Source organism: Poecilia reticulata, linkage group LG19, assembly GCF_000633615.1.
Source record: "Poecilia reticulata strain Guanapo linkage group LG19, Guppy_female_1.0+MT, whole genome shotgun sequence".
In the NCBI taxonomy this organism is placed as follows: Eukaryota; Metazoa; Chordata; class Actinopteri; order Cyprinodontiformes; family Poeciliidae; genus Poecilia; species Poecilia reticulata.
The window spans coordinates 25,487,816-25,511,936 of NC_024349.1; the positions used below are offsets into that span (position 1 = coordinate 25,487,816).

Genomic DNA, 24,121 nt, shown 5'->3' on the forward strand with positions numbered 1-24,121 from the left:
GGCCATGTTTTTTCTAAAGTAAGTTATTTGCTTTTGATTTTGATGGCATTTCAGTCATTGAGGGTTCTGGTGTATTGCTCCCTTATTTGAGTACCAATTGCCCCAAAGCAAATGTCTTATCAAATGTGCGCAACTTTAGAAATCGATACAATACATTTCTGTGGCCAGTTGTTTTTCATCAATATCCATTTTCCTTCTGAGATGAACTGATTTTTAGAACAATGTTACTTCTGAATTAAATGTGTTGCAGTTGCATGAATGATTGGGATTTTCTTATTGTTTTGTTCAGGATGGCAACAACTGTCATCACTTGTCACCCAGCATATACTTTTCAGAATTTCACACAACCTGTAATGAGACATATTCATTACTAGAGGCTTGTACGGGAATATAACAAACATTGACATCTCACAAACATTTTGAAGTAAAAAGGAACTTTTTATTGTAATTTTATATGCACAGCAACCATGTTGGATTTTGAAATTGAGGAAAAAAGTTGACTTTTAAGCAGAAAATTGGAGGCAAAGGGAACAATTAGTACTATGATACTCACAGTAACAGTGCAGTGAACTGGAGTTAAATGGCCAGTTTAACTAAAAAAGAATGACACAACTATTTGTATATTGGTTATTTATTATTATTTAAGTAGAATGGCTGGATGTAACTGAACTCAGTTACTTTTTCATTTGACTTCATTATTACCCACTACTCTGTATGTTCTCTTAAGCTACATTTAGCTTAGCTCATCTAATCTTATCATAATTTAGCTTCCTTTAGCATGACTTTGTATGTCTAATTAAATCTTACATAAGCTAATCTTTAAACAATCTTAGCTCTGTTTATAAGGAAGCTAATTAGCTTCCTTATTCCCTTCTTCATATCTTGCTAAGAAGGAGCCAGTTGCTAGCTAATTATATGTTTGAGCTTAATTTAGCCTAAAATATTTCAGTCCAGTTTCCCCTTTTGCAAAATAATGTCTGAGTTTGGTTTATAAACTAAGATAATTACCTAAACTTGACTTATTTCTCCTTCACTTCTTAATCATCAAGTACTTATACAGTATCAGTTACAGGAGGCATACTAATCAATGTTTCGTATGTGATGGTCTGTAAAAGGACAATGAGTTTTATGAAGTCTGTAACTCACTGGTCACACTTTAATTCAACAAAACATTGAAAAAACTGTAAATTGTACATTGATACCTGTGACAGTTTTATAAGAAGTAACCTTGCAGCGGTACAAGTAATTAAACCAGGTAGTCAGTAGCTACTGTAAATACAGTATATGTAAATCAATTCATTATGATCACCTCGAGGTGGACAGATAAAGTTATTATCTGTGTTAATGCTTCACATTTTTGCCCATGAGCAGCGTTTTGCAACAGTCACTGGTTGGTCTTCTTCAGCACTACCAGTGCTTAGCAGCAGCATCAGAGCCCGTTTCTATAGCAGTCTGCTCAAGGTACTGCTATGATAGATGGAATCCACAGACAAGTATCTCCAATAATAACAATCCTATCAATAGCTCAGCGTTATGAATGGCTTGTGGTAGCGTGCCGACGGCGTTGTGTCTATGAGGGCACGAGTGTGTGTGTGTCTAAGCAGGCACACATTCTTGGAAAGGAAATTTGACCGCTAGTTCAAACGCCTGCACATGTTTGCGTGTGTGTGCGCATGCGCGTGTGTGTGTGTGTGTGTGTGTGTGTGTGTGTGTGTTTGCGTGCGTATGTGAGCATGTCAGAGAGCAGATGGCTGCAGAACAGGTCGTAAAATATGCAGGAACAGCCAGCCTCGTCCTCTGAACCTCGCTCCATCTCCGTCTAGATTTCTGTCTGAGAGGCAGACCGCCGCAGCTATCTGATTCTTAAACGCAACATTTAGCCTCAGGGGAGAGCTGCTTTGCTAGATTCTAACACTTTTTTTTTTTACCCACGTGTAATTATAAAAGTGACGACACAAGACGACACACCAAACACAGCGCCCACACAGCCTGTTACTTGCGAGTTTGTGTTTTGGGTCTGGACTCCACCACAACCCCGTTGTGTGCGAGCTGTTACCCGCACTCCCAGAATAACGCTTCAGTGTGTGTGCGTGTGTATGTGTGAGTGAGTGTGTGTGTGTGTGCACATGTGTCCTGGCTGTGAACGCAGTGTGTTTTTTGGGTCTGGACTCTTATCTTTAGTTCGCACTGTGCTTGGAGCAGCAGTTTGTGGAGCACCGAAGGGAGGAGAAGAACAAAAGGAGTGAGGATGATGTAGGAAGAGCATTTATTTGAATTCATCACAGAGGAACGAGGGATTACACAAACAGACATGGGAACTGTGACTAAAGAAAGGCAGCAGTGACCCAAAGCAAACATTACCTAATCTCACTTTACGTCACACAAACGGTTAAGATGTCTAGAGCTAAAGGTGAAACTTAGCTGTCTGATTAGTTTGGCTAATGAATATTTGGTCACTCGGGGGCTGACAATTTGCTTATCTTAACTAGTTTAGCTTAATTTAGCATATTTTATCTTATCTTACTTTAGATCTCTTTGTCTTTGCTTATCTCATTGCTAATTTTTGCATATATTTTTTTTTACATTTAGACTTTCTCATAGTCTTTTAAAGTGCAACTGAGTAATATTTCCTAAGAGCTGCTAGACCATTTGGTGTCTAGAACATGACAAGTTACAGCTAATCAGTTTTATTTGTGCAGCATGTTTCAGTTCAAAGTGCTTTACTTGATGAAAATGAAACACAATGACCAAGCAGAAAAGAAACACTGCATGATGGCACTGAAATAAAGAGAATAAAATTAATTAATCTATCTCCACTTATTATTAATCAAAGGCAACTCTTAGCAATTATAATGTGCCTCATTGAGTTGCTGCACCTCTGCAACAAGTTGGTCAATTGTTGGTTCCCCCTAGCACCACTAAAATACACACTCTCCAGTCCAAAATGTAAGCGTAGGTATGTGCGAAACAACTTGACAGTCCATTAACGACGTCACTTCGTCTATTAGGTCGAGCACATAAGGATAAACGCAAGGCAGCCGATGCTGATCCCTCGCTCTAACTGGGTCAGAGCTAACAGAGATGAATCTCGCGGAAGTTTTTCATTGCCCCTCTTTCTTTCTTCTATTCCTCTGTCGCCGCACTGTAATTAATAGCAGATGTTCTTTGGGGAAAAGATGAATAAATGAGGAGGGTGAGTGGGTGCTGGTACGGAGGCAAGAAAACCTCAGATCAGCGTGGAACTCTGAGAGAGACGGTGACATACCTCAGCAATGTCGCCTCTGAAATTAGCAGCCCAGGCATGCAAACAGTGGATGGCACAAGGTGTAGGCAGCAGCACTAAGTGGAATGTTAAATGTGACAAAACAAAGTAAAAGCTATCAGCAATTAAACGCTGCGTAAGAGCAACCGTTTTAGGTTTGTGTTAGTTGAAGTAGGTCAAGTTCTCCTTTCCCTTAAACAGACAAACTTCATCTTCAGTTGTCGTACTGCCATCATATCCCATCATGTGTAATTGTCAGTTGAAACTGATTTGCTTGTCAAACTGTCTACGAAAGAGACCATCAACTGATGGCGAAATCCAAAGTAGAGTAGTGGCAGATTAAAAACAACGTACTCAGCATTCAAGGTTTTAAAGAAATTTGTGCTTTACAGGTAAATTATTTAGCTTGACGTGTGTGGTTGGAAGAGACAATGCACTGACAACATCTTGAATTAATGTTTCATGTTGAAACATGTCTCCATGAATATTTCAGTGGCTGTCAAAAGAAAAAAAAAAAACACCATAACAAAAAGCAGCCTTATTGTGTAGGGTTGCTGTTATTAAAGCGCTGTATTAAATTCACTACTGTCTCATATTTTTAGTTGTCATTTGAAGATTAGTGGGAAAACTGAGAGTGTGGTAGAAATGTCTCCACTGCTGTTATTTGTCATCTTCAATCTTTGTTCACCAAGTTGAACAGAGAAGATATTGTGAAAAAGGAAGTGGGACAAATACACAGCCTTGAGGTACACCGGCAATAAGTTAATGAAATGATGTTCATCTTGGAGTAGTGTCCTAAAAACACACTTTTATTTTCACATTTCCAACGTAAAGGTTTTCTTTACTGCCTTTTTAAAATTCACAAATTCTACTCTTCAACTTTGACACAATTATATAAGTATATGGACAGCGAGTTGTTCCAAAATTAGATTTAAATATTGAAATAAATTGGTGGCTTGATAAGGTAATTAATTTGCCCTCTACTGCACCCAAAAATCATTTTATTGGATTATACAGTGTAACATAGATTAGTATTTATAATTTTAGTAGTTTAAGGATTATCACTAGTATGTAATATTTTTTTTAATTTACAGTCTTATTGTCTTATTAGTCATATTATTAAAATGTTAAAAAAAATTAATAATCTTTCTTTTTTTTATTGTCACATTTTAGTTCTGTACAAAAAAATTCTAAATTTTTCCATAATATTTTAGTATCTTTTTTTTTATTACTGTGTTTTTTTTTTTTTTTCAGTTATTCATTGATTTAAGTCAGCTTCTCTCCTATTGCTCAACATCGAGACCCAAGCAGTGGATATCAGCAAGTATCTCCTCCTGGAATGTTTTTCGTCTCTACCTTTAACTCGCTTTAGTTTTTAACCTTGGAAACCATTTCTGTGATTCTGTCAAGCATTTCTGCATCTTCTGGTGTGTTTGCTGCAACATGAGAACCTTTTGTTGGGATTTAAGGGGAGGTAGCTGTAATTCCAGATTAAATAATGCTAAGTAAGTCTTGCTTTGTGTTCACAGATTTAATTTAGTGTCAGAAAGTTGCATTATGACATTACAACAACCTTTGCATAAAAGTACAACAATCTCATGTCATTGTAGTATTTACACAATTTAAAACAAAAATATATAGCATGAGCTAATTTCTATTCGGACGCAACAGTAAAGCTGATTTTTCAGTTAAAATTGATTTCGCCATTCATTTATTTCAACATTAATGTATGGACTTGAGCAAAAAAATTCTATAAAATTTGGTAGTCAAGTATCCTTTGCAAAGAATCTCATTCCCTTGAGCTGTTCTGGTCCTCAGAGCATTGAGCCTGAAACCTAACAGCTTTTGTTTTGAGAAAAGTGTAGTAGCCCTTTTTCATCCATCTGACCAGCAGTGTTCAGCAACAGGTAGGAGAAGGCTTTCTATGGCATTTCATAAAAGTTTTTAGTCGTTTTCCAACTGTCTACTTTTTAAAACCTTGGTATACCGGTAACCGTCCTGCAGTATATCCAGTAAGTCCTCTTGTGGAACTGTAATAGATTATATATTTGTCTCTTTAGATAATGTCTTCCTGGTTTTAGAGTGATTAAGGTCAGACTGCGGGTAAAAATGTTTAAAAAATCAAATAAAAATGGACTGAGTTAAAGTAAGAAAGTCACAGACGCTCTCATTCTGCGGTTTACCAGCTTCCCATCGGTCTGTATCTTGTTGCGCTGTTTTTCTCGTTACTCCGCCCTGCCATCCACTCTATCCAATCACTTGCTTTCACTCATTTCAATGAGTCCATCCAGCTCAAGTATGACTCAGAAAGGTGTGTCAGTCTGCCATGTGTGCGTGTGTGTGTGTGTTCATGTGCGTTGAGAAGTGCCGATGAGAGAGTGTGTTTTCACACCCTGTCATTTTGAACAATGTCACGTTTTTCTTGTTTCTTTACCTTTTTTCTTCCGGACTCCACAATTTGCTCTGCTCTCTTGTCTTTTGTTTCCAACCTTTTCTCCTCTCTCTTGGATTGTTTTTTTAAGTGAGACAGCAGAGCAATCTGGAAAATCGGTTAAATAATTGTTTGGGTTGTGTTTTTTTTTTGTTGTTGTTGTTTTTTGCTTCCAGTAACTGTTTCCGTTGACAGTTGTCTTTTTCTTTTAGACTCAGTGTTTGCTGGATTTCAGAATTGGACATCGTTTCCTTGACAATGAAGGTCAAAGTACATTCCCTGGCAGACACTGAGTTTTGAGATTTAATATTGAGCCATTCGTTAAGAAGGACGGGAGCATAAAAGCAGCTGTCGCATTAAACCAAAAGGGTGCCTTGCAATTACGGGACATCATTGTTGTTTAGCTCTTTTTTTGTTTGGCTATCTAAGCATTAAGATGCACTGGTGCTGCTTTTATCTCCGTTGCCCTTCTCAAATCTTTCCATCCATTTCATTTGTTATCCAAGCGCTAAATTTTACGTTCCTGTCAATCCCTATCCCTCATTCATTTTCCGGATCCCCCATTAATCCACACTTCCTAATTCATGAAAATGTGATCGGACAACCAGACCCAACCAACGCCTTCAGCCATTTTTAGAGCAGCAGCCATTTTACTCAATGAATCAACCATTGGGATTGAGATTCATTGTAAGATCCTCGTTTCGACCGAGTGGCCAACTCAGCATCCTTTCCACTTCACAGCTTATTCTAGACACCTTTTGCACAGTCACAACAGGAGCTCTGGTTTCAGACCCATTTCCAACATACTCAATCCAAACCAATGTGCTCTCACTTACACGATCACGGTACACTCATAGTGTTGTGGTGTGCTTACTCATCGGTCCAACAACCAATGAGGAGCCTTACTGTGTCTGTATTTCCCAAAAAAAAAAAAGAAAAACGACCGCCTCGGAAATGTATGCTATTATGTTTTTGAGAGTGGCCATGTGCAAAAGCAACCCGCACGCCTAATCCTCGGCGCCTCACATTTTCCCCCGTAAAGGGAAGCGCCGACAATACAAGTGGGGGAATGTGTAGAGGAGTTGTGGCTGTTCGGGTTGCTTTTGGACAGGGAATGTTTCTCTGTTTCCTCTAACTGTTCTTCTTTGCTATTTGACAGACCTTTCAACACATTACGAAAAAGGAGGTTTTAGATCTCGTTCGAAATGAGCAAATCTAAATTTGTAGGTCGATGGAACACGTCTGCTTGAAGTTCCAGTTGAACTACAGATGAGTCATGGTGAAATCTCATGACAAGCTGGATGTTGTGACATGTCAGTGGGACTGGCGTTATCTTTTCCAGTTTTCATAAGCCTGCACTAGCGATTCACTTTGTTGTTGGCGGTGCGGTGAGTTGTTGTAGGTACACAGTTTTTTGAGTATTCTCCTGCCAATCAAGTGGAATTGATTGATTCTAGACAAAAGCAGAGAAATAGCACAGGAATATGATGTTGTAAATGTAGGGGAGTCAATAGTCTTGGTGTTGATGGACTTGATTTAGCAATGGCAATTGCCCTTTGCAACCAGCCATTCCTAAGATGTAGCATGTTGGATACTTAGGCATTGAGCTCTGCATTAGGTTAACTGAATTCAGCCTCCTACGCTGGCATTGACACTATGTTGGGTTCCATTGAATTACCCAAAAAATTTTGGCAATTTCGAAAAATGTTTTTGCGCTAGGATGAGGGGGTTTTTCGACTGTATTGAAAACTGCAATAGAAACAGTTTTTTCACATTGTACAAGATCAACAACTAGATGTTACTACTGACAGGACATAAAGGACGACAAGAAGTGGTTGGAGGATGATGGCACGGTATGTTTTTCAATGATTTATCGGGTGAACAAATTTAATCGCGTGTTATTAGAGACAAAGATTATCGATGTCACACAGAGTTTGCAGTTGAGTCTACATTAAACCGGAAGGGATGACCTAGTCACCGGAGACTTTTTAAGGAAGTACTAGTCTTTTTAAGTGTTTACCAATCACAAACATAAAGGCTGGCTTGGTGCAGACGCTACTAGAGTGACCATCTGTACCACTGGTTCAAGTCAATAGTTGAATTACTTTTTAGCTCCTGTGCGTTTTTGCAGTACAGTTAACAAACACAGTGGGATCTAAAACTCCTTTCAATGGTTGTCCTAGATGGTCTGTCAAATATTCTTTGGCTTTGTGTCAAATTTAAAGGTGAAAATACAGGGAGCAGGTGCAACGATCGCAGAGAGGTTAACCCTGACCTCTTTGCACATTTGCACTTGCTTCCCTTCGTTTCAGAAATTACATCCATCCAACTTTTGAGAGAAGGCTTCACCGGCCTCATCAGTGAAGGAACTGAGTGAGTAGAAGGGGCAAAAGTGGGAGCAGGAAGTCTTATTTTGTTAATCTTCCTATAAACCTTCCTAATGTAATTAAAAAAAAGAAGCACAGCCTTGTTTAGGGAGAGTGACTTTCTATTTGTGAAAGAGGAAAGGCTAGTGAAAGTGAGAGCAGCAGAGGTTTGGTTCTGAAACCTTGACCTCGCCTCTCTTTGTTCACTCACTCTCAAGACTAGTTAAGTTGTTGTGGAAAAAAACAAAACTTTCTTCTCCCACATCCCCCTGTTTCTTGTTTGGCCTCGCCCTCTTTGCTCTGTTCATAATACAGGGTCAGGGCAGAACGACTTTCCTGTTTGCTTCATCACACAATTAGGATTGAAGACAACCTGGCCTTCCCAATACCACAATAAACACTTTTCCCTGCCGCAGAGCAACGTAATTGGGGCAGTTGCAGGGTAAAACATAACTCCATCTTGTGCAACAGAGTTAGATGCATGAGAAGCGAACCAGTTGCATCTGTCTCTGTCTGCCTTAGCTCGCCTCGCACCTGCAGATAGTAAGTAGAACAGAGTAAGACTAATGCCCGCAGTTCAGGAGATGATGAAGAATCTTGTGAATACAAACTCCTGGTGAAAGAGCCACGCTGTTGCATCCAGCAACAGTTCCACCCACCTGCTCAGATTTAAAGCCGCTCCCGCAGACGTTTCCAAGACGCCCTAAATCTCCTCGGTCTGCCCAGCGGCCATGTTGTGTCACGTCTAAAATTATAGGCCTGTTTATAGAGAGCGTCTGACAAGATGAGAAAGTGTTGGTGTCGCGCTCAAATCAGGTTCGGAGGTGCTGAGGAGCATAGCACATGACAAAGTATGTCAGCGAGCTGAGGTGCCTTTTATTTTAGGAGTCTGAGCACACCAGAGGCCATGTTGTTTCCCCTGTTTCTGGCACGCACATCTCCCCAGGTGTTCAGCGATGGGCAAACTCCACAGCCAGCCGCCCGGCGGCTCACCCCACTTGACTGCTGTTCAGGTGGATCTCCCCTGTCGTCAATATCGATAATTACCAACAAGGACAAAATTAGCTGTCAGCAGCCGTGACCCTAAAAACCAGAATTTCAAATAATTAAGTTGACGGCACTCAGAGGAGGTGAAACTCCAGCCCTATAAGGTCAGCATTTATTTCAAAAATATCCAGGGAAATAAAACATCACAAATTGATTCACTTAGTTACTCATATTCACATTCATGTTTTATTTTATTTAAATTTTTCCTTAAATCTAATGTAATGTGTAAATGGTAACAGGAGTCTTTCAGTTGTTTTACTTTCTCCATGTCAGTAACAATCAAAATCTTTTCCCCTGACCATTTAGATTGAAAGCTTTTAAACATTTACAACAGTATGATCATTCCTCTTTAAATTATTTAATTGACAAAAAGGCTACTCCGCTCATCTAACATTTGACCCATAAAGACTCTTTTTGAACAAATCTTAACACTTTTTAGGCAAAATTGAGTTCTAAATTATTCATACCCCTGGCAGATTTAAAATTGCGTTCACTCAACCAAGAAGTCTGTCTCTGGCCCGAAAAGAGAACAGTCAGTAAAGCAATGTAAAAGAAGTACCAGGCTTGAAAAAATTTACTGTAAGAAATTATTTGGACCTTTTCTGTAATCAATAGTGAAGTTTTTATTGGCATTATAGCAACCAAACTCCTGTCATTTTGACAATTTATCTTTGATTAGTTCATAGTCTACAAAGTTGCAAGAGCTTCTTGCTATCATCCTAATCTTTAACTCTGTCCACAGATTCTCTATTAGACTGAAGTCAAGACTCTGGTTAGGTCCCTTAAAAATGCTAATATTACCTCCACTCAGAATAAACATGTACCGTATTTTCCGAACTATAAGGCGTACCTTCAATGAATGGCCTTTTTTAAAACTTTTTTCATATATAAGGCGCACCGCATTATAAGGCGCATAGAATAGATGCTTCAGTCTGGGTTGCCAATTTGTTCCGTACTCTATTATTACACATCCACATTTGTAAAGAAGTGTTCCCCGAGTACTTTATAAAGTAGGCTGTCCCAGTCATTGTTTCACTCACAGTGTTGGTGTTGCGATATTGTGCCCAACTGCTTTCTGGGTTTATTAACAAACCAGCGTTTTGACAACTATCCCAGCATGCCGCGCATGTCTTCTTCTACGGGGGAAAATGAAGTCGGCGGCTGCTTACCGTAGTTGCTAGACCTGTTGTGGCTCAATATTGGTTCATATATAAGGCGCACCAGATTATAAGGTGCACTGTCGGCTTTTGAGGAAATTGAAGGTTTTTAGGTGCGCATTATTGTGCGTAAAATACGGTAGGTCAAATGAGAAAAAACAAAAACAATCTTTAACCCTAAATCTACATGGGCATGCAAAATGTTGGGCAAAGCTGTATATTAGCTTGCTAACCTGTAAATAATTTAGTAGCCTACCGTAAATTTGGTGGTCTCTTATTTTCTACTTACTATTAGCTTACTGGGCTATTTTAAGCTTTTTGTTTTAGTTTGCTATCCTACTGCTAAACTGTTTGCCTTCTGTTAACAAGTATTAGTTTTGTAGCCTATTAGTTTGTAGGTCTATTATTAGCCTTTAGCCCTTTAATCGTCTTTTAGGTAATTAAGCTATTGCTAGCTGTTCTGCTTGCCATACAATTTATTTGTTTGGTTTCTAGTAGCTTGTTAGCTTACTGTTAGCTCATTAAAATATTGCTAGACTCTTAGTTTACTTTTAGTCTCTTAGTCTTTGTTTGTTTGCTAACTAATAGCTCCTTAGCCAAGTAATAATTGTTTAAAATTAAAATTAGCTTGGTCATCTGCTATTATTTTTGATAGTCTATTGGCTTGTTAGCCTGGAATTTGCTTTTTAAAATACAAATAGAATACTAGATACTTGTGTAGCCAACTTACCATTAGCTTCCTAGCCTGCTATTAGATTACTAGTTTTTATTAGCTAACCGTTTAGCCTCAAAATAGGTCTGTTATTGACGCGTCATGACATAAAACTAATTAAATAGGTAAACATGAATGTAGTTAACTTAGCTTGCATTACATTATTGTATTTTTCTCATCAGTATGTTGTTATTAGATTGGTACAACTTTTCAAAACAGCAGTGATAATCTTAATTTTTTTACCTAAAACACTTAGTAACAGGTAAAAAAAATAAACCTATTCCTATGAGAAAATCTTCCCTGCCCCAGTTTTGTCCAAACTTAATAGGTGCGGCCGTTTCTCACTAGAGAAAACTTCCCATTAAGAACACCAGATTTGGAGCACAGACTGGAAGGCCGTGTTGGTTCTTTCTAAAGATCCTGCTAAGTAAGCCTTTCTGTCTCATTACCTGATTTATGAGTGGAGTTCCTTGGACTGGATGGGGAACCCTCTAGGTGCGCACCAGGAACCACACACACACACACACACACACGCACACACACACACACACACACTCCTGGGAATCATCTCAGACCTACACAGCTGCTGCCACAGTAACTGGTCACACAGGGTGCTACACTCCAGAGATCCAAAGGACTTCTGTCTTTTAATCAACTGGTTCGATTATATTCCATTCTTTAAATTCCCGCATCTCCCGTGACCTCTCCTTCACTGATGTTGGCAATAAGGTGATGGATGACATAAGCTTCCTCTTTCTTCCTCATCCTCGCTCTAAACCCATCTATCCTTCCAGTCTGGACTGAAGGAATAGAGGAGAGACCGAGTGATGGATGAGTTTGCGAAACTACTTTCCTGCTCTATTAAGTTCTCCACCTGAGAGAGGTGGATGAGATAAGGAAAGACAGATCATGAACGGTTCCAGAAAAGGGAGATCTCCTGAATATAGTTTCACTGAGCAGTTCATCCGTCATCGCATTCAAAGAAAGTTTCACTGTTGCTCAAAGGAGAGCAGCGTTCATTTCATCCGTCATAACTGCACAGGGCTCAACAGGAAGTCTCTCTTTGTCTCTGTCCGTTATCTGGTCTGTCTTTCTGCTTTACAGTCTCTCACTTCTTTTCGCACACTGTTGTACTGTCAGTTCGAGTCAACCATTAAACTTTTACTAATCCCTCCCTTTTTTATTTTATTTTTTCCAAGATGATTCATTGGCTTTTTTCCCCCTCAGCACTGCAGGCCTACTGTACGCTGTCCCTGCCTATTACCTTCTGGCTCACTTTTTGACCACTGCCTCCCCTTCCTCCTCTTCCCGCTACCCCTCCTCCTCCTCTTCATTACCCCTTGCCTTACTCCCCCCACCCACCCCACCCACTTCCAACAGAAGCTCAGAGTAAGCCCTACTACTCTGATTACTCCCCCACTCGGCTGCTCATCCACAAGATGTGCACCAGCCACTACCTGGACCTCTTCATCACCATCGTCATAGGGCTCAACGTCATCACCATGTCCATGGAGCACTACGAGCAGCCACAGGTCAGGCGATAAACATCCCCTGTACATGTTGACACCAATGCTCGGTTGACTTTGCAGAAATCTTCAAACCTTGTCAAACTTGCCTTGAAACTCAAGATTTTATTTTAGAAGACCCAAAATGTCCATCATGTTTTTGCATCTAGCCTTTTTTTACTCCTAAATGAAATTCTCTGCATCCAGTTGTCTTAGTAGCTAAAAACAGGATAAATTTAAAGGAAAACCAGCAAGATTTCATGCATACAATGGAATGAAAGCAGGTCAATATGTTATGATGGCCCAGCAAAGTTCGGACGAAATTCCAATTGAGAATTTGTGGCAAAACTTAAAATTATATAACACTTAATCATATCTGACAGAGCTTGACCTATTTTTGTTTTATAAACAGACAGTAGGTTTCACTGGATCTCATTGAGGGGTGTCGGATAAAAGAGGTTCCAGTTTTCACATGTGCTGAAAATAATTGAAACGTATTGTTGCGACATGACGAAGCGTTCGAGGATGACGATTGCTTTTGCAACTCACTTCGACTGACATGCTTATCAGTTTCCATAACACTCATAATCTATTATTGTTTTGGAATGTTTACTTTTTGAGTTCAGTTTTCAAAAAAGATTTAATTGAGGGGGGAAAAGAAGTAGGAAAGTGTTGCAATTTCCTGGAAAAAAAAAAAAACTTTTGGAGAACTATAAAAGTTTAGTCAAAACAATAAAATGAGCATTACGGGCAAATCAATAACAATGGAAAAAAACAATAAAAACTGAAAAAATATGACTGACTTAATGATCCAGTGATCTTTTAACAGTGTGTTTTAAATATTCTCTTTAAATGCAAATGGCAGTAAAATATTACCAGGCATTGCTAAGGCTACAAGGAAAGCAAAAAAAATGAACATTACCTACAGAATTGCCAAAAGAAAGGTCAGAATAACTTCTCAGAACTATAAAAGCAAGGTCAAAACAAAAAGTTAAACCTCACTGCTAAACCAGTTAAAGACGTAAAACAATAAATAATTGATAAAACGTTAACTTTGATCAAAAGATAAGTTTTTTGAGAACCTACCTCAAAAATCTTTCTTGGGTTCAAGAAAGTCCAACATTCAAATGATCTGATCTTCTTTGTCACTTGACACTGAAACTGAGATGAATTATGCTGGAAAAAATAGATAATCACCCAATTTTCTGTAGATAGTGTATGAAGTTTCTTTTGAGGAACGTTTCGATCTCACTTTATGGCAGCATTCATGAGCAGAATCGAGAGTCAGTACAATCCTTTGAAATAGAAGCAACTCAATACATCGATATCAGCAGGACTCAAGATAAACCTTAGAGTAACGCTCTTCTTTTCTTCTTCAGACGATGCTCTAGATATCAAGATTATTAGAAGGTGGACTCATCAGAGGATTTTCACTTTGGACTAGTCTTCTGGTGTCCATCCTTGAACTTCCCTCAAAATTTCAGACTGTCCTGGATCTTTTTCTGGGACGTAATTGTCATATCTGCTGCCATCTTGCCTGAAAGCCTTTCTCTAAAAGTCTTCAGCTCACTGTGTGTACAGAAGCAATCAAACTCGCCTACAGCCACTATAGAGAAAACTCTACGGTGGCGTAAAATAAATCATCCAGCAGTTCAGGATCTTGGACATTCTGTAGCATTCTTTACTGGAACTTGACTTTCTCCACGATTCAAGAATGATGCAGGTCTTTCAGGTAAAATTTTCCCAGCAGCAATTTTGTCAGATGTGAGGTCAATCCGGTAGTCAATGCACTGATGGCTGCACACCATTAATAACCATCCACTAATATAATGAGATGTTTGAAATGCATAACATTTGATTCATTGCCCAACTTCTGGGGCGTTAAGTATAAAACAGCTGACCCCCGTCACCCAATGTGAATATATCTGAATGATTTTAAAAGAAGTGAAACAGAAGATTGTCATGTGAATTAGGAAATTTATGTTTGGTCAGTCGTAGCAATGCTTCTTCGCAATACATCTTATACAACCGGTGTGAGATTTGTCACAACTGGCACTGCAAAGCAACGTATTCTCTACTTTGAAGTTGTCTACCTGATTAGATAATGGAAGTTTGAACAAACGAGCTACATTAACAATTAACAATTTATCCATAGATAAAATGAAGCTTATCAATAGTGTGTGGGACAACACACTAGCCAAGACAGAGTGACATCTGAGGTTCTTCCCCAAACCAATCAAACTGCATCTATAAAAAGCCTATTGCTATTGACGGGGAGGATTTAGGAACCTCATGGTGGCTCCTCACTTGCTCATTGTTTTTAAAATGTGGCAATGCTCAAATGGAAATAAACTGGCTTCCGAACAGCATAAAGGTTTTGACACACAAGAGGCGACATTTATCTCCTTGTGAGATGAGGCAACAATCGCTTCAGCTAAGCAACCGGCGAAGTTTGTGCATGCAGGTCATACATAATTTGTACACATGGGGCTTGTGATGTGACACAAGAAAGTTGGAAAATCTACATTTGTAGCTGTGATTGCTACCGTCGCTATTGTAGCTGTCGTTGATATTGTTACTGTCATCGCTGTCGTCGTTACTGTTGGATTTTACCCTGGGAGGCAGAAACTCGTTGCTGTTGTTCATCTCTCTCCGTGTTTATTGCCATAAAGCATTGTTACAACAAAGTAAAAATTCAATCAAATGCAAATTTCCAAACTTTTATTGATTAAGTTTAGAGTCCTGCTTGAAACACAATCGTGTTTGAACATTTTTCCCTAAAACATTAAAATGCTTTTAGAGAGGCTCAAGGAGGGGACGACAAATCTACTGTAACATTTACGTGAAATTTCTGTTAAAGGGTTGTACTCAATAATAAGCAGTAAATTTAAACCGATAGCAAAGTCAGAGTAGACGGTGAGATAAAGAGATATTTTACAAACTGGGCCTTTCTGTTCGGGGATAATTTGCCACCCAGGAGGGTTTAGTCAAATCCCCGCTGACCAGCCGTGCTCTCTTCGTCTCTCTGCAAAAGGTCAGTTTTTACATGCAGATGGAAGTGGAGAATTCTCCCACAGGCAAAAAATGGACACTTTGATTTTTATGCCCTTTTCACTAAAAATTGAGAGAGGACAACTTGAGCCATCTAATAACGGTAAGATCTATTGTAGAGAAAAGAGATGAAGTCTAGTTGAAATAGTTTTTTTCTACAATGTTTTTAGTACAGTATCATTGTGAATTTGTGAAACCCTCTGCTCTGTTTAACTGAAAATATAGTATGAGGTCTCCTTCTGCTTTACATCAACTTTTTCTGATGTCCTTTATAGGAGCTTGACAATGCGTTGAAGATCTGCAACTACATCTTCACCCTCATCTTTGTTTTGGAATCTGTCTTCAAGCTGGTGGCCTTTGGATTTCGGCGCTTCTTCAAGGACAAGTCAGTATTCCAACCATGACCACGCTTCCTAAGTGATGTTATTTTCAACCATCGATATCCGATTCGACGTGTGCGTCTAACGAACTGCTTACTGGCGGTGCCGTTCTTTTAAGCGCTGACTCATGTGGAAAACTTGAACCCGTGTTAAGCGAACTCTTTATAAGCTGCGTCGGTAAAAGTCTGTGTGAATACAAAAGGCCTCGTTAAACGGCCATAAAGCACAACCGCTTCAGATGATATCATAGTTTTAAAATTCCTGGCTCCCTTTTGAAAACCGCACAGTAACGCACTAGAACAATACCAACGGCGCACGTGCTCTCCAGCACACGTTACCGTAAATATGCACCCGAAACACACGCCGCACCTCGTCTGTTTGAACCGGAGCTACAGCCAGCCAGGACTTCACGATGCCCACTGGCTCTGTTACAGTTAGAACCTTATCCTGTTTGACTTTGGCAGGAGTTTAGCTAAACATCTCAACACTACAATTCATTCTTATTCCTAAGGAAAATAACCCACAGCTGTAACTGAGAGTTGTACAATTTTAAACCCATTTTTCATTTTGATTCTGTATTTTCCAGTGGTTTTCTGATGGACCGAGTTGAAACACTGGAAAGGCTGCTTAACTACCTGCATCTTTATTATCTACACAATAATGATCTTTCAATGTGTTTTTGGACCTTTTGACCTGAAAGTGGATAATGAAACATGGAGTCAGTTTGTTACCGTCAGCCTATATCTATTTCACAAGCAGTTTTAACAGTTATTTTAATAGCATAAGGGATGTGGACTCCAACTGAGTCAGACATGTCTTTTTAGACAAATTTAAAATATTTCATTGGCGATGTAATTTACGAAAATGGTACGCTAATGCAGCGCTAACTTAATCGTATTGTTCAATCACCTGCTATGTTATGCAAATGTTCTGTCTGCCATGACGAAAACTTGCCTCTTTATTTGACAAAAATCAACATGAGATTCAAGTCGTTTGGGGCTTAAAGGTAACACTAACAATTTTTTCAACAGACCAGGGAAAAACAGTAAGAGAAATCCATTTGATACAGTAAGATTGCCATATTTTTACTCTTTTCCTGGAAGTCAATTTGAAGGTTGAGTTTCCAGTCTCAAATTCGTGACTCCTTTGAGACTCAATTCCAACTCTCGAGTTGCCGCTTCAGTCCTGGAGGCGATGACTCAGAAAGAAGAAGTAGTTGTCCTGTACCTCTTTGCAGGGAATCATATTTGTCAAAGGCTTTGGCGAAAAGAAGTGATGCACAGCAAGTCGGCAATGGTGACTGATGAGTGCTTGTGTGTGTGTGTGTGTGTGCGTGTGTGTGTGTGTGCGTGTGTGTAGGTGGAACCAGCTGGATCTCGCCATTGTTCTGCTGTCTATCATGGGCATCACTCTGGAGGAGATTGAGGTCAACGCTTCGCTGCCCATCAACCCAACCATTATCCGCATCATGAGAGTGCTGAGGATAGCAAGAGGTACGATCTCCCTCCCTGCTGGTTATTTCCGCCTCCTTCCTTGATGCTCTGCCAGATACGTCCGTGCAGCTGCTTCTTACTTGCCGCTTTGCCTTTTAAGGATCCTTGTAAAACAGACGCATCTCTGGGACTCCCCTATCTGTCATTTTCGCATGGCAGGTCCCAGCAGGGCTCGGGTTGAGGGCGAGCCGACCAGATGGCACAGGGAAACTCGCTCGGCAGACAAACAAAGCACCGGCAAGGTCTTAATCTGCAATGAGCGTGGTTATGGTAGAGGGAGAGGTAAAGACTGGCGTAGGGAGGAATGTAAGGAATGATGAATAACTTCTGACCTGGAGATCCATCACCGGGAGATGGGATGAAGCCATAAAGAGGAGCAGTTGCTGTCAGAGCGAGAAAGATTGAGATGAAGTTAATGACGAGGGGAAAGAGATGGAGGGTAGGCAGAAGAAGCCATGGAAGACGAACAGGAAAGGTGATTTGGTAGAGGAGAGAACAAGCTAGGGAAATTCAAGAGTACCAATTTACTTAGGTCCGATATCTGTCCGGTTAATGGATGTAAATGAAGGCTTGTTTGGAGTTAAGCGGAGGCAAGGGACCAATAACCGCCCGCAAATTGTTGGAATCCAGAAATGCTTACAGCTATATCTGAAAATGATTAGAACTGCCTTTATTAATAGCTTAAACGTCAAATGTACTTTTTATACATTGGACGGAAACCGTCTTAGCGCAACTCCAGATGCAAACATCCTCGCTCTTCCTTATCTCTGCTCTTGGTGGTATGTTGATTGGTTGACCCTCCTGGATTGTTTGCTTTGCAAGTGCTAGCCAAAAGTGTGTCAAATAGCATTACGCCGAGATATTTGAGCTTCTTTCGAATATTTTAGATATATTGTACGAAAGTTAGTTACATTCCACAGACAAATCCACAAATAGACAGGCATCAGCGCTGTAAACAAAATGGTTTTTGTTTCAGCTTTTGATATTAGTCTTATAGCTTTATATGTCTGTGAGTTTGATGTTAAAACAGGAAATGCACCAATTCCAAGGGGATGAGCCAGTTTGGATGGCAACAAAAGATGTTTAAAACAATTTCTTGACCTTTTCTTTACTAGCTCTGTCACAAGAACAGAATTGCTTCCTAATTCTTTATTGATTTGGCAGCTTCAAAAGAGCCAGTTGCCCAAAACCTGGAGGTGGAAAATCAAAGGACAAAAAATAAAAAAAGTGGCATGTCTAAAAACACAGAGAAGCAGTTTGCAAAAGTGATATTCTTACGAAAGAGAAGGGGGAAAAAAAAGAACCTCCGGAAAAGACCTCACACATGCATCATTCTTAAGTTGATTCAACTGTAATTCGCTAAAACCTCATTAGAAAAGGTCCCAAAGGAGGGAGGCTGCTTGTCCGGAAGCCATTCCGAAGAAAGGGACGCAGAACGAAAAGGAGGATGTGAGTCAAATTACACAAGAACTGCACCGAAGATAAGTCTTACAGAGAAATTATCACTGATTAGGACGTTACGATGCAGGATGCGGTAATTAAAGCAACGTGTGCAAAGTTGGTCAGACGAGACGTGGAACATGGAGTGTCTACAGCCATCTGTAAAATACACTGCAGCCTTTGTCGTGTTTTGGGGTGTGTGTTGCATTAAGTTGGGTCGGGAGGTTTTCCCAAACAGATAGAATTACAAATACACAAAAGTCCTGCCAGATTTTAAACCACCGTACAAAACTGTTTCAAAAGCATCTGAATGGCGACATGGGGAGGATCCAACAGGACGATGATGCCAAACAGACGAGCAGAGAAATGAAACCATGTCTTGGAAAGAAAAAGAAAAAGAAAAGCAATGGAAAACTAATAGTAAGAGAGAGTGGAGGAATCTTCTTGGACAACAGTAGGATGAAAGAAATCAGTAATCAAAGAAAAGCTTTGCAGTCGACTCCTGACTATTTGCAGCTCAGTATTGGTGGATTCATGTATTTTTCTGTGGACCGTGATTATAAAATATTCATGGAAAACCTGCTGAGTCATAGGTTGTTGTTTTTTTGTTCTAAAATATTTGAAAGAAAAGGCATCTTGGGAAACTGAGATACCTAGATGCAACTTGAAAGCAGCCAATCCACGTACACATTTCATTTTCCTTTGTACTGATTGGCTATAACCCCAAAAGCAGAATTAAGGAAGACTGAAGATATTAACTTCTGTGTTGCGACGAGTTCCTCTGCGCATATTAATGTATATTTTATGTTTGAATTATTAAAGTAGGCGGTTATAACTGCAGGTTTGAGCTATTGCTCAGTCGCTGTGCTCCATCATTCCTGCAAATACCAAGGTTTCACTGAAAATATTTTTCCAAATGTAGGAGAACTGTTTTTAAAGAGATATTATAAAAGGGAAACTTACTATAAAAGGGAAGAAGATGGAATCTCTTAATTCTCATGGAATAAGTTTCTTCCACTCAATCCACCACCAAGCTTGACATCGTCAAGTGTTCTGATGTAAAGCACACTACAACTAGACTCTAGAGATGCATTCACACCAGACCTGTTTAGTCCCCTTTAATCGAACTCTAGTTCGTTTGCTTAGGAAGTAGTCTGGTTCATTTGGGGAGGTGTGAACGCACAATCGAACTCTGACCAAAACAGTGAACTCTGGTGATGTTCAAATGCATATGTGTATAAAAGCGGACCAGAGACCGCTCCAAAAGCAGGAAACGGACTATAGTGCAGGGCATTCTGGGTAAATATGACCAAAAAATTTGCGAGTCTAGCGCTTGTGGGAGAAATGGCTTATGTTCTTTAGCTAAAGACAAAAGAGAAATCCTCCAACCACTAAAATCTGACGCCACTGCATTTTTGCTCGTGTCTTCTTCTGAGGTTTTTTGTGTTTTTCCCTTCCGTGGATCTTGGTGCAGCGCCACCACAGTTTAGGGGAGGTATCAGGTTTTTCAATTCTGTTGGTTTGTTTGGCACAGTACAGTAGGAAAACAAACCGCACCAACTGTGAAAATGCAACAAGTGTTGCAACTTTGGTCTCCAACTGAACCGAGTCCGTCGGTTCAGTCGGAGGTGTTTTCACTGCTTTAGGAGTGAAAACACCCTAAAGCAGTGACTTGTTTTCAAGAGTGAAGAGTCATGTCTTCCTCAGATGAAGGAGTGTAGGTTTTGCAGTTGCTAGGAGAATGGCACTTGCCATCAGGCTTTGTCTCAATAATCCCCAGAGGATTACAGCATGGGCTAATTTTCAGTAGCTGGACTTGACTTCTTGCTGGCACTTAAAGTAACCTATCGTACTTTAACATCCCAAGACGTTTTAGAAAACTTCATGTTCCCAACTTAGTGAGAAACAGTTTGTGGATAGACATGACTGCACACCAGAGCACAAAGAAAGGACAGTGAAGACAAGGATAAGACTGTCCTCAACCCAACAGACGCCTGTAGAATCAATTGGTGGAAATTGCAAGCTTAAAGTTTCATCCAACATCGGTGTTATATGCACTTGCATAGACACAAAACACACAATGTAGCGGAAAGTTTTACCAGAAGAGACTAAGCTGTTGTAGCAACATATAAAACCGTTTGACTTAAGAACGGGACGTCAGTCAAGTTCATGTCTGCGTCAGGGCAGAGAGCAAATATTGCTTAGAACAATTCAGATGCTAGTGCTGATTCGGTCAGCCGGTTTTTAATCATTACCGGGTTTCAACTTTGTAGAAGTTTTGATGCGACATCCCAAGTTATATAACACTGACAACTCTTTGTTAGGAATCACTTTTTTAAAAATTATTCTTCATATGTGTGTGTGTCTCCGCAGTGCTGAAGCTCCTGAAGATGGCGGTCGGAATGAGAGCTTTGCTGGACACCGTTATGCAAGCTCTGCCTCAGGTAATACAAGCCGCTCACTTAAACACCTCAAAGCCTTTGAGTTCCCCATGCTGTCTTTTCTTTTTCATGGATACATTTTTTTTTTACCCAAACACATCCCACTGCTCTTGTCTGTATAATTACATCTCAGAAGCATTTTCATTCAGTCCATATTTTTATATTTCACAGCGTCATCTTTTCCCACCAGTCTATCCCCCCTTCGACTGTATGCAGCCTTATTTGCATTAGCGTTCCCCCTCGCTGCGGCTGGGGAGGGGAGCGCAGCTCCAGGTTTTGTTTGGAACAGTGGTGGGCGGATTTGCCGGGTGAGAGACTTGGCAAATTGGAGCAACTTTCTACAGTTTGGATTTAGAAAAAAAAAGAAAAGCAAAAAAAAAAAAAACGAGGCGCCATGCTCCGCTCCCAGCGTTCTTTGATAGCACCTCTGTCGTTTTCATTCAGACAGAGACGTTGTCACAGCGAGTGCTGTTCCGGGCTACATTCTGCCAGAGCTTGTCAGAAGTGTTCAGAATTAATAAAGGCGATAACAGGAGGCGATGTGGGTGCGAGAAGGTTGCCACTCGCTAATTTGCACTGACAGCGAATCCGAAAGCTCTTTATTACCCCAAAAACCCACCTTCGCGACAAAACCATAATCCGCTGTTGCATCTGTGTCGCTTTTGTCTGTTAATCGGCGGCTGGGCTTCCTCTGCTCAAGGCTTTACATTAAAATGGACGTTTTGTCACCGTTTGTTTCCCCGTCAGACAACTGAAGCCTGAGTAGCGGAGACACGGCTGCAGCCATCTTGCATCAGAGGGATGAAAAGGGTTACATAATGTCAACTGGTACTCCCATACAGTGTCTTCTATGATTTTATGTGATAGACACAAAAAATAATTGTCAACAGAAAAAATAGGAGACTGTCCACCTGAAAAGAGTTTGTAAACAGGATTGAAATGATTTATTTCAATATTTACCATAGTTTGCATCCATATCCCTCAAAAATCAGACTAAGGTTGTTTTAAGGGGCAGTTTTATGTGAATAGTAATAGGAAAATCTTTTTTCATAGCCTTCGAGGACGAAACTGCAGTTTTCAAGCTTCCACCTTACAGCCCATTCTTAACCCGCGTCTCCTCTACTCAGCTCCTTCAAACTAGCCAGCAGCATTTAGCAAACGTCTGGTGGAACTGAGGATCTGCTGAACTCATTATACTGTATGACGAGCTACTTCTCAGTGAAACGCTTGTAAAAAAAAATTTAATTAAAACATTGTTAAAGGTTGAATAGAGGAGCCATGTTGTGATGACTTCCTGAAGGCCGAGTTTCAGAAAGAGCAGGAACCTCTTAAAGAGACAGAGGCCCAATTTCAAGGCGTCAAATGTTTTTTAAGTCATGCTTGATATATATCTAGCATTTTTATAACAAATTAAGTTAAGACAGTTGATTGTGCTATAAAACTCCAATGTGGTTGGAAAGTACATATTACAACCCCTTTAATTAAAATATTGCATGCTTAGTCTAATTAGCAGGTAGAAAAAAATACATGTTTTTGTGTCAGATTTAGCAATAAAAACACATTAGATTCAAATTGACACAAGTCTGAACTATTTACTACATCCTGTCTGTATTTCTTTCATAAATGCGTGAGAACGGGCAAAATTCATACTGAAGGGCAAGCAATCACATTGATAACTATTAGTTTTTATATCTCATACTCCCATGGTCTTCAAACTGTGGTACAAGTACCTCTGGTGGTAACGTGGGCTACCTCCAGAGATATTTCAAGTTGACTGCTAATAAGGGCAAAAAAATGAAGCTAATTCATGTTTGTAAGTTACTGTGGAGAAAAGCTAAAAAGTCCAATGTGCCAAAAAGAGAAAATAGGCTGCTGGTATTTTAAAAAGCAACTCAACAGGGAGAACAAGGCAACTTATGTGAAGTTTCTGCAGTAGAAACTGAATTTGCTGACAGTGATCCATAAACATGTGCAGGTGGTTACAAACGCTGTGGCCCATTTATCTCTAGAGCTGGAAATTGGACCTCGAAATGTCAGCTTTGCTTTATGTTGGGTCGAGTGACCAGGCAAACAGACAGATGCTATAAATGTGTGGCCGCCATATTGAATATTTAACATATGGACAGGAATGGAACACATTTAAACCACACATGCAAAGAAGTAGTGATATTTATTCTATAAACCGATTACGTTCATTTCACTGCTATGTCAAAACCAGCCATTACAGTGGTACTTGGAAAACATACTGTTGATTGAAGTGGCTTTAGTTTTTAAAAGGAAAAAATGATGAATCATGCTCAATTCATACAAAAGGCATCTTCAAACGAAACAAAAAAATTTAAACCCAACAAATAAATATACACTGCTCAAAAAAATAAAGGGAACACTTAAGCGTTCCCTTTTTTGAGCAGTATATTTATCCAGCTATCTCTCTCTCTCTCTCTCTCTCTCTCTCTCTCTCTCTNTCTCTCTCTCTCTCTCTCTCTCTCTCTCTCTCTCTATCTATATATCTTTCTGCCTAGCTAGTTAGTTAGCTATTTAAAAATCTTTCTAGTAATCTATCCATCTATTTATCAAACTAAATTTTTACATGCCTTGACCTGCCACTCCTTTGTAAATTTTTTCCATAAAGTTGCTATGACAGTAGGAAGTGGTAATTGTTCCCCTGACAACAGCGCTGACACGATCCCACCTGTTTGTCCTCTAACACTCTGATCCCTCACTCTTCGTCTCTCTGCAGGTGGGGAATCTGGGCCTGCTCTTCATGCTCCTCTTCTTCATCTTTGCCGCGTTGGGAGTCGAGCTGTTTGGCGACTTGAGTAAGGACACGTCCGCG

The 24,121-nt window shown here is 39.9% G+C and overlaps 1 protein-coding gene across 15 annotated transcripts in view; it reads left to right on the top strand.

The window, feature by feature from the left end:
* Nucleotides 1-24,121, top strand: part of cacna1g (calcium channel, voltage-dependent, T type, alpha 1G subunit) — a 301,230-nt gene that overhangs the window by 259,594 nt on the left and 17,515 nt on the right. For 12 of the 15 annotated variants that reach the window (XM_008437998.2, XM_008437993.2, XM_008437999.2 and 9 more), the window contains 5 exons: nt 12,356-12,507; nt 15,807-15,916; nt 17,271-17,404; nt 21,218-21,288; nt 24,026-24,104. In XM_008437998.2, coding sequence (XP_008436220.1) covers nt 12,356-12,507; nt 15,807-15,916; nt 17,271-17,404; nt 21,218-21,288; nt 24,026-24,104 — 546 coding nt within the window. The remainder of the gene's footprint in view (nt 1-12,355; nt 12,508-15,806; nt 15,917-17,270; nt 17,405-21,217; nt 21,289-24,025; nt 24,105-24,121) is intronic. The other 3 variants (XM_017310773.1, XM_017310771.1, XM_017310775.1) reach the window with 1 other exon arrangement.